Below are 8,378 nucleotides of genomic sequence, written 5' to 3'. Positions count from 1 at the left end.
TCATTTTTTCCAACATGACGTAACATCCAAAAAAAACCCCAGACAGAGTTGGCAAAGCAGGGACCGACCCATCAGATTTGTATGTTTGATGCTAACACGGGGACAATGAGGTTGGTAACGCAGCGCGAGGTGTTTGAATTGCAGTAGGCCAACCAGGCGCAGGCAAGGCTATTTCTCGCACAGGACCGGGGCGGAGCGCGGCCTCGCTCGTCCAGTCCCGCCCCGCTCCGCGCCGGCCCTGCCCGAGCCCGAGCCCGGGACAATAACCCGGGAGCCGCCCCCGCCCCCGCCGTATCTCTGCGAGCTGCCGCTCGGCAGGCGGGGGCGGGCGGGGGCCGGGCCGTGTGGCTGCGCGCCTCTCCGCAGCATTACGGCGGCGGCCCCCAGCCCGGCCGCAGCCATGGCCGAGCGCCGCGCCTTCGCGCAGAAAATCAGCAGGTAACAGCGCGGCCGGGCCCCGGCGCCAGCTCCGCTCCGCGTCCCGCTCCCCGCCCCGCTCCGCCCCGCCTCGGCCCGGCCCCGCAACAACGCTGCGGTTTCTCGCCTCGCAGCGGACAAAGCGGGGCGCCCCGCGCTGCCGGCCGGGGGCGGTGCCGGCCCAGGTGCGGTGTGTCCGGCCGGCATGGGGCTGCAGGGCCTGGCGGCGCGGGCGCCGAGGAGCGCCGGCCCGTCCCTGCCGCTGAGGGAGGGGGGGTTATGGTGCCCATGGATGTCCAGGCCCCGGGGAGGAAGGCTGCGGGCCGGCCGGCACCTGGGAGCGGCGCTCCCCGGCCTCACCTCGGCCTCGACCTCAGCCCCCGCCCGCCGGGGACGTGTCTCGCCTGTGGCCAGCGGCGGGGTCGTGCTTGTGCGGCTTGTGGGGACGTGCCCCGCGCCTACACATGTAACATGCCTGGGGGGAGGGGTGTACATGTGTGTGTGCATGCACATAGAAATGCATGGTAGTGTGTGTGTCTGTGTGTACATACTCGCTAAGCTTTCTAATAAAATGTTTAATGCTGTGTATGTATATGTGTGTGTATATTATACGCATGCATGCATGTGTGTGTATAATACATGTGCATGTCTATATACACACACAGCATGAACGTGTGTGCATGCATGTGTGTGTATAATACACGCACATCTATATACACACACACGGCATGAAACATTTTATTAGAAAGCTTATTACGTACACGTGTGTACATGCACATATGCACATTTACATACACACACGGCTCAAATTGCAGGCAGGTGGGGGAGGGGGATGAGCCTCCTCATAAGAGATGAGAGCCCCCTGTAAGATTTAAAAATCATAATCTGGAGAGCTCCAGTTTTATTAGGGCAGTGTGATGGACAGCTCAGTCTTTTTGCAGACCCCCCCCCCCCCCCCCCCGAGTCAAAATGTAATTCAAACCTTGCATACATGTGTATACACATACATACACATATATATTTAAAAAAATCACTATTTTTTGTGTACACACACACACACACACGGGTGTATACAGGTTTCCCCTGCCAACTGCTGGGGTTGGGTTCCTGAAAGTTCCGGTGGTTGTCAACACCTTGGTTGGCAAGACAAAAGGCTTATGGGAAAAATGACAAGTGGAGGGCTGATGTGCGGCCATGGAAAACCGTGGTTACTCAACACTATACCGTGGTAGCCAAAATGGTATATAGAATATTAAGCGTGGATACTCAAGTTGGCAAACCATGGTTGGCGAGGGGAAACCTATGTGTGTGTTTATCTAGTTATAGATATAGAATTAGTGATTTTTTTTTTTTTTACAGGAGAATCTAAGACATCCACTTGTCATTAGCAACTTTCTATAGACTTTTTTCCTAAGTGATGTTTCCAGTCAGCTGCCTGCCTCCAGGTGTGAACCAGTGCAGTGCTGTTGGAGACTGATCAGACTGTTTTAAGTTTTTTGCCTTTCTCAAAGCAGTGCAGAGTGAAATTAGGTAGAGTGACCAGTTCCACTATTGCTATTCAAAAGCTGTGGGCTGGAGTGAAAGGATTGTCACTCACTCTGCTGAATGAGAAAGCAGCAGTTACTGATGCTATTCATAGGAGAAGACCAAAAAGAGAGGCAGGGGGCAGGGAGAGTGGAATGTGGAGTCAGTCCTTCCCGTTGCAGGCTGTGGGGTCAGGGGTGAACATGACGCTCTTCTCTTGCTGGACAAGTGGCTGGAAGACTAGAGGAACTTCACATTTATCACAACATGCTATTCAGGGATTGACAGGAGAGAGCAAGGACCCTACAATTTTGCTATAAACTTCTTGTAATGAGTAGGGAGAGCTGACTTTTAGAGGTGCACTGATATATTGGTCGCATATCAGATCAGCACCAGGAACAGGAAAATTAATATTAACAGCCATCAGCTTTTTTTGGCCGTTAAGGTCACCGATAAATGCCGCATGCATGTGGCTAGGAGTGCAGTCCGGCAGCTTGGAGAGCAGCCTCTGGCTGGTATGTCTGTGGGAGGGGTTCGTGGTGGGAAGGAAGAGGCAGGGGGTGCAGATCAATGCCCTCAAGGTGAGTGAAGTAGTAGGGGAGGGGCAGAGGTGGGTGCTGCCGAGCCTGGATGATAAATGCAACCCTGGGAGTGGGATAGACCTGTGGGTGGCTCATTCATGCACCCCCCAGGGGAGATGTCGGGGACGTGTGCCCCCCAGATTTCTGCATGAGGTGAGGATGGGTTGCCCGTTGTGGGCTTGGGGTTAGGAACTGCGCCGGCCTCTTCCTGGCGGGGGGGCTGGGCTGGGGCTGCACTTGGGGCAGGCAGGGGTGTGGCAGGAGGCAGCAGCGCTGGGAGGGGGCTGCAGGGTGGGCTACAGTCACCCCAGAATTCCCTGTAGCCCCCTCCTAGCACAGCTGCCTCAAGCACAACCCTGGCCCAGCCCCCCCACTGGGAAGAGGCCAGTGCAGCCCCTGGCCTCAAAGCTGCAGCGGGCAGCTCACCCTCACCCTGCACACAAATCTGGGGGGACACGTGCCCCTCCATACCTCCCCCAGGAGTGCGTGCAGCAGCAGGGACCACCCCCCGCGTCCCCAGACGAGCTGCCAGTGGGGTCCATATTGCTCCCAGGTTCACATTCACTGCCCTGGCTGGGCAGCGCCTGGCCCTGCCCCTGCTCCTGCCCCTCTCCCTCCTTCACTGTGGGGGCTTTGATCTGCATCCCCACCCTTCCCCCTCCCCCCCACAGACTTACAGGCTGGACGCTGCTTTCCAAGCTGCCGAGCTACATTCTTGTAAATTGGCGGTTGGATCAGTATTGGCAGATACGGCTGGTTAATAATCGGCCATTGGTATTGGCCAAGAAAATCTACTGACTTTGTCACCATGGTATTTTTTCCTGTTTCTTATTCCTGGCAGGCTAATCAGGGAAGGGGGTTTACAGCCCTGGAAAGAGGGTCAGTACAATAGCAAGATGTTTGCCATTCTCTATTGGTTGCTAATATTAGTGCTGTTTCCTACCTCCTATATTAGGCTCAAGGTATGGTAAGATTTTCAAGTCTAGTTACTAGTATGTTAATAAGCCAGGAAAAAGGTTGCTGTGGTGTCACCTTTGTATCCCTCTGCTGTAGTCATCATTTTGATGTCTTTAAAAGCAACGAATTGCAGAAAGCATATAGCATATGTGTAGAGGTCACCGTTATGCCACTTGTGGGAAAGTTGATGGAGTTTCTCCTAAGTGTATGACATTTACTATCTTTGCAAGCTGTAACTACACATGGGCTGGGTAATATACTATACTGCCAGTTCTTAATAGAGCAGCAACTCCCAACGCATAAATGAGCGGATAAGCCTTGGTCCACGTTTCCGTGCTCCTCCCCAAGATACTTGGATAAAATGATATCTAGGAATTCAGAAGCAAGGGAAGTATTTTTTTGCCCTCATGCTGATCCATAAGGCTGCTTGCAGATGTTAAAAAAGCAAACAAAAACACGCTTTACAGGAAGTGGCAGCGTGCTACTTCGACCTGGCTCTGAAGCATCTGTACAGATTGGGCGCTTCAGTAGGGCTTTTTGGTGCTTTTAGCTAAAGCTGATTCAATCAGCTATTAGATAAAAGTGCCCAAAAGCCCCACTAAAGCACCTGATCTTTACAGGTATTGGGCAAGCTGGGTTCAACTAAGGCACTGCCTCTTCTGGGCATATATGGGGCTCGATGCAGGAACGCTTGTGAGTTTAAAATGCTGGGTTTAAAATAACTCAGACGGCACGTAGAGGTTCCTAGAGCTGTTCTGGGTATCTTGGAAGCCCATCCTTGTTTTAAATTTCAGGCTATTGTTTCAGTTAGAATCTGCAGATTGCATTTTCACATACTAACATCCTGTTTGCTTTACTCATAGAAGTAGTCACACAGTTGGTCTTACTCATAGGAAGCAGTCACATTTATCTTCATTTGGCCTGTAGTAGGCAATCCCAAATAGCCTGTAGAATAGTACTGTTAGGATCACTTATTAGGAGGTGTGCAAGATTCCAAAGTTGAATTTTATAACAACTTTAAGCAGGATTATTTTGAGTTATGTTTATCTATTTTGCAGACTACCACACATTATTTCTATTTATCAGATTTGTTGTCTGCTTTTTTAGCTATCAGTATGGTCCACCTTAGCTATATATACAGAAAGTTAGTGTCACAAGTGATGTACATTTATTGCTGTTATTTTATGATTAGCAACAGCTGTTGTTGCAGCTATAAATATCTTATAAAATATTTGTTAAAAATGGCTATCCTTAGCCATGCAGAGATGAAGTGCAGAATAGGAACTTTGGATCTCATTACTTTACCTTTTTTCTGGACACCAACAACCCTTCTGCCCCCTCAGCGTTTAACTGGTTGTAATGTGTTGCTTAATGTGAGGGACCTTACCTATACATGAAGTCCTACAAATGTAATTATGTCAGTTAGTAACATGCTATCTATCTATCCATCCATCCATCCGCACAAGCCGTAGAGTGGATATAATAGTAATGGTGATATGCACTCCTTTACCAGGGATGTACTATTATTGTATTGCTGACTATTATGGTAAAGTAGCACAACTTTCCAGTTTAAATGAGAGCTTAATCCATAGCTTGTGTCTCATATTTTTGAGGGACCAGGAAGGGCTTAGAGCATGAAGTTCATTCAGTTCATTCTCAGCATACTGTGCTGAGCAGAGTCCCTAGTTTTGATCTGCTTTATGGTATTATGTTATGCTAGTGTCACAGGGGGGTCGGATAGTAGAGCTATTCCAGCTGGATAGTCACGCGATTGCTGATTTTCAGTTTCCTGTTACCTATGTGCTCTAAAGCTTACCTTCACCTGGGTAGATTGTGACATTTCTTCTTCTAGCCTCTCTCTCGCTTCCTGGCCACAGGCTGTTGGTAACACTTTTACAGTAAGGGGACCACTAGTCCTGCCTTCTACCCCAGACCACTGGAAACCTCAAGCTTACCAGGAGTTTAACTATCCTGTATATGGGCAGATCTAGAATTTTGAAAAGAGGAGTGCAGAGGGTGAGATGCATCATTGCATATAAAACAACACATATTTTGCATCAGTTAAAAATAAGTTAGAAGCTTTACTAATGTGCAAGGGGCCTAGGGCTGTATTATTTATTTTAAGATTGAAGCAGAAACAAATATAACTTCATTGGAATGAGTTAAAAACAATGTTCAGGGCTGTGAAATAAGACCTTCATTATCAGGAGCATCTAACAGACAGCAGAATTACAGAACCAAGGATAGCTTGATTGATGGAACATCATGACCTGGAATGAAGAGTTCAGAAGGGATCAGGTAGATTATAGTGGGCCATGAAGTCAGTCGATTCCCTCAGAGCTACCTGACTAGAAATGCTGCTGCCACTGCCAGGCAGTTGGTGTTAAACTTTGAGGGGAGCAGGAATCAAAAGGGGGGGCACAGGTGCACCAGTGTACCCTCCTCCTTGGATCCACCTCTGATCCTGCGTCCCAGAGCTCTAGCTTTGTGGGGACTCTGGGGTTAAGTACTGACAGTCAAAAAAACCCAGACTGAATCGATTCAATCTTTGCAGGTTAGTCTAAGCTGTGTAGATTGAACCAATAAGCAAGTGAACAGACATTCACTTTTGATTCCAGAAATGTAGTCACATACCTGGATTGTCCCAGGCCAGAAGCTAGAGCATGCCTCCCTGCTCAGTTGGAACAGACAGCTTGGGCCAAGGCTAGCCTGCCCACCCTGCCAGGAGGGATTTGCAGGGGAAGTGCAAAGCAAGCTGGGATAATGGGGGACTGGAGTTAACTTGAATCTGGAGGAAATCTGGGACAGAAGCTCAATGAACCCTTTTAACCTAAATCAGTTAAGTCTGATACTACATCCATCCAGGTGTATCTTAAACTGGTTTTGGCCATTTTGAAAGTGATTTATGAGCACTTAACTTCTGTTGCATTATAGATTTGACCTGGTTTCTGATCACTTATATTGGTTTATGTGTAAATTCTGTCCCTGGCCTGGATGTACATTAGCCATCCTCAGGGTCCTGCAGTAGTTAGCAAGACAGATACAGCAACTTTGCTTAGGTTCCAGAAACCAACTACTTTTTTATTTTATTCTGCAGAAGGAAGATAGGCTTATTCTAGACAAACTGGTAGACTTCTACATGCATTTGCTTGTCTCAGTTTTATGGACAGTAGTGTTCTTAGACCAGAACCACCTGAGTACATGGACATAAGCAATTTACTGCAGTGTGGAAAATGATGGGGCTTTACCTTTTATCAGCTGATCTACTATAACGATCCATGGGCATGCTCGTACTTTCTGGTGTGTAAAAGCTAACTGTTAACCCATGGTAGCTTATCTTTGAGGACTAAGCAACCATACTTAATGAAGAACAGTGAACATGGCTGGGGGGCTGGGTGGAGCCCTGACATCTTTCATGCTGCAGTATATTTGTATCCTGAGAAATCCTTCCTGTACAGAGTTTGTCCTTCAAATCATGGAGTCGCTCTCCTTGTCTCAGAGTTATTCTTTTTCAGCTATTCTCCATGTTAAAGTTGAGTCATTTAATGGGCAGAACAGAGGAATAGGCTTCAGGTTTCATGTGTACCTCCTCCAACCACTCAGACCCTGGTTTGTAAGAGAAAAAATAAAAGACTTGATACTAATTAAAGATTTCTCTGCATCCCAAACCCCAGCTCTCTGCAGCTGGATCAGAGAAAGCTGTTTTCGTTTGAGATGTAGACTTCCACTATCTCAAGGTAGACCCATTTCAATGGAAACCATCACGTTTCAATGAACTTTGATCGTCTCTGGTTTGGAGACGCATCATGGAGCTTGGATAATAGGTAGCTGACTCCAAGGCATCCAGTACTACAACAGTTCTCTATTGACCAGAATTCTGAAATTGCACATAGGTAGATTCCACTTTTTTATGTCAAAAAGCTGCTTCCTACACCTGCTGCACTCCAGACCAGGACTTTGTTTGGACTATGGCCCTTTTACACTATATATGTATTATAAGGTCCCTTTACACTGCCAGAATTATTTGCAAGTGAGGCTCTGGCTTTTCTGTTCTTAGTTTATGTGGGTGCAGTAGAACTTGAGGATTTTTCTCATCCCAGTGACAGACAGACTGAGGTGATCTGATTTTGCACCCATTCAAACAAATATCAAAGCTCTCATCAGCTTCCACAAACACCAAACTAGGCCCCAAATGTAGTTAATGCAGTCACTTATTCATCATGTTAGATACCTGTGTAGCTGTTATCAAAAATGCAAATCGAAGCTTTGGGGTTTTTTTTCTCCCTCTCTTTTTCTCTCTCTTTCTAGTACCTTAATAGAAAATTCAACTATTCCGCTTCTTTTACGAATTACAGTAAGTGTTATGACTTCCAAAAGCTAAACAGCTGGAAAATGGCTTTTTTTAGTGTTGGAGCACCGCTTTAATAAGTTCAGAAAAATATCTGACTCGTCAAAGGAATTAAGGCTAAAAAGAAAAAAGCAAAGTATAAAAGCAATGTAGAATTTGTACTGCTTTGTCCAGGATTTATTTATTTAACTTTAAAAAGAGTTGCTTCTTTTTTGCTGGAGGATCTTGCTAAGATCTTTATGGGACCTGTTACAAGACTGAATTCTGGAATCTGCATTTCTCTACTGCATCTTAGGAGTGCAGGATGAAACAGTGATTGACCTCAGTAGAAGTCTAGCTGTTGTGGTGCTGCTAATGACAGAACTAGATAGCTTATTTGGTAACATAGTCAAGATTATATATAGACCCACACACAAATGCTTAGTTTTTCTTATACCTTAAATTTTAATACACTTTTATCCCAGAAGACTCTGGGATCTGTCTACACTGGAAAACAGTCCCCTGGATTCTTATCAGATTTCTAAAATCGGAGGAGGTTTTTCATCAGGTTC

At 47.0% G+C, this 8,378-nt stretch overlaps 1 protein-coding gene across 5 annotated transcripts in view; it reads left to right on the top strand.

Annotated features, from left to right (window-relative positions):
- Nucleotides 1-260: 260 nt before the first annotated feature.
- DOCK7 (dedicator of cytokinesis 7) overlaps nucleotides 261-8,378 on the top strand; it is a 158,738-nt gene continuing 150,620 nt past the window's right edge. For 3 of the 5 annotated variants that reach the window (XM_059727904.1, XM_019489130.2, XM_006274711.4), the window contains exon 1: nucleotides 261-438. In XM_059727904.1, coding sequence (XP_059583887.1) covers nucleotides 401-438 — 38 coding nt within the window. In that variant the 5' untranslated portion in view covers nucleotides 261-400. The remainder of the gene's footprint in view (nucleotides 439-8,378) is intronic. The other 2 variants (XM_019489133.2, XM_019489132.2) reach the window with 1 other exon arrangement.

This window comes from Alligator mississippiensis, chromosome 5 (genome assembly GCF_030867095.1).
Source record: "Alligator mississippiensis isolate rAllMis1 chromosome 5, rAllMis1, whole genome shotgun sequence".
Lineage (NCBI taxonomy): Eukaryota > Metazoa > Chordata > Crocodylia > Alligatoridae > Alligator > Alligator mississippiensis.
Note: the sequence above shows the minus strand (reverse complement) of the source record. Positions and strands in the feature narration are given on the sequence as shown.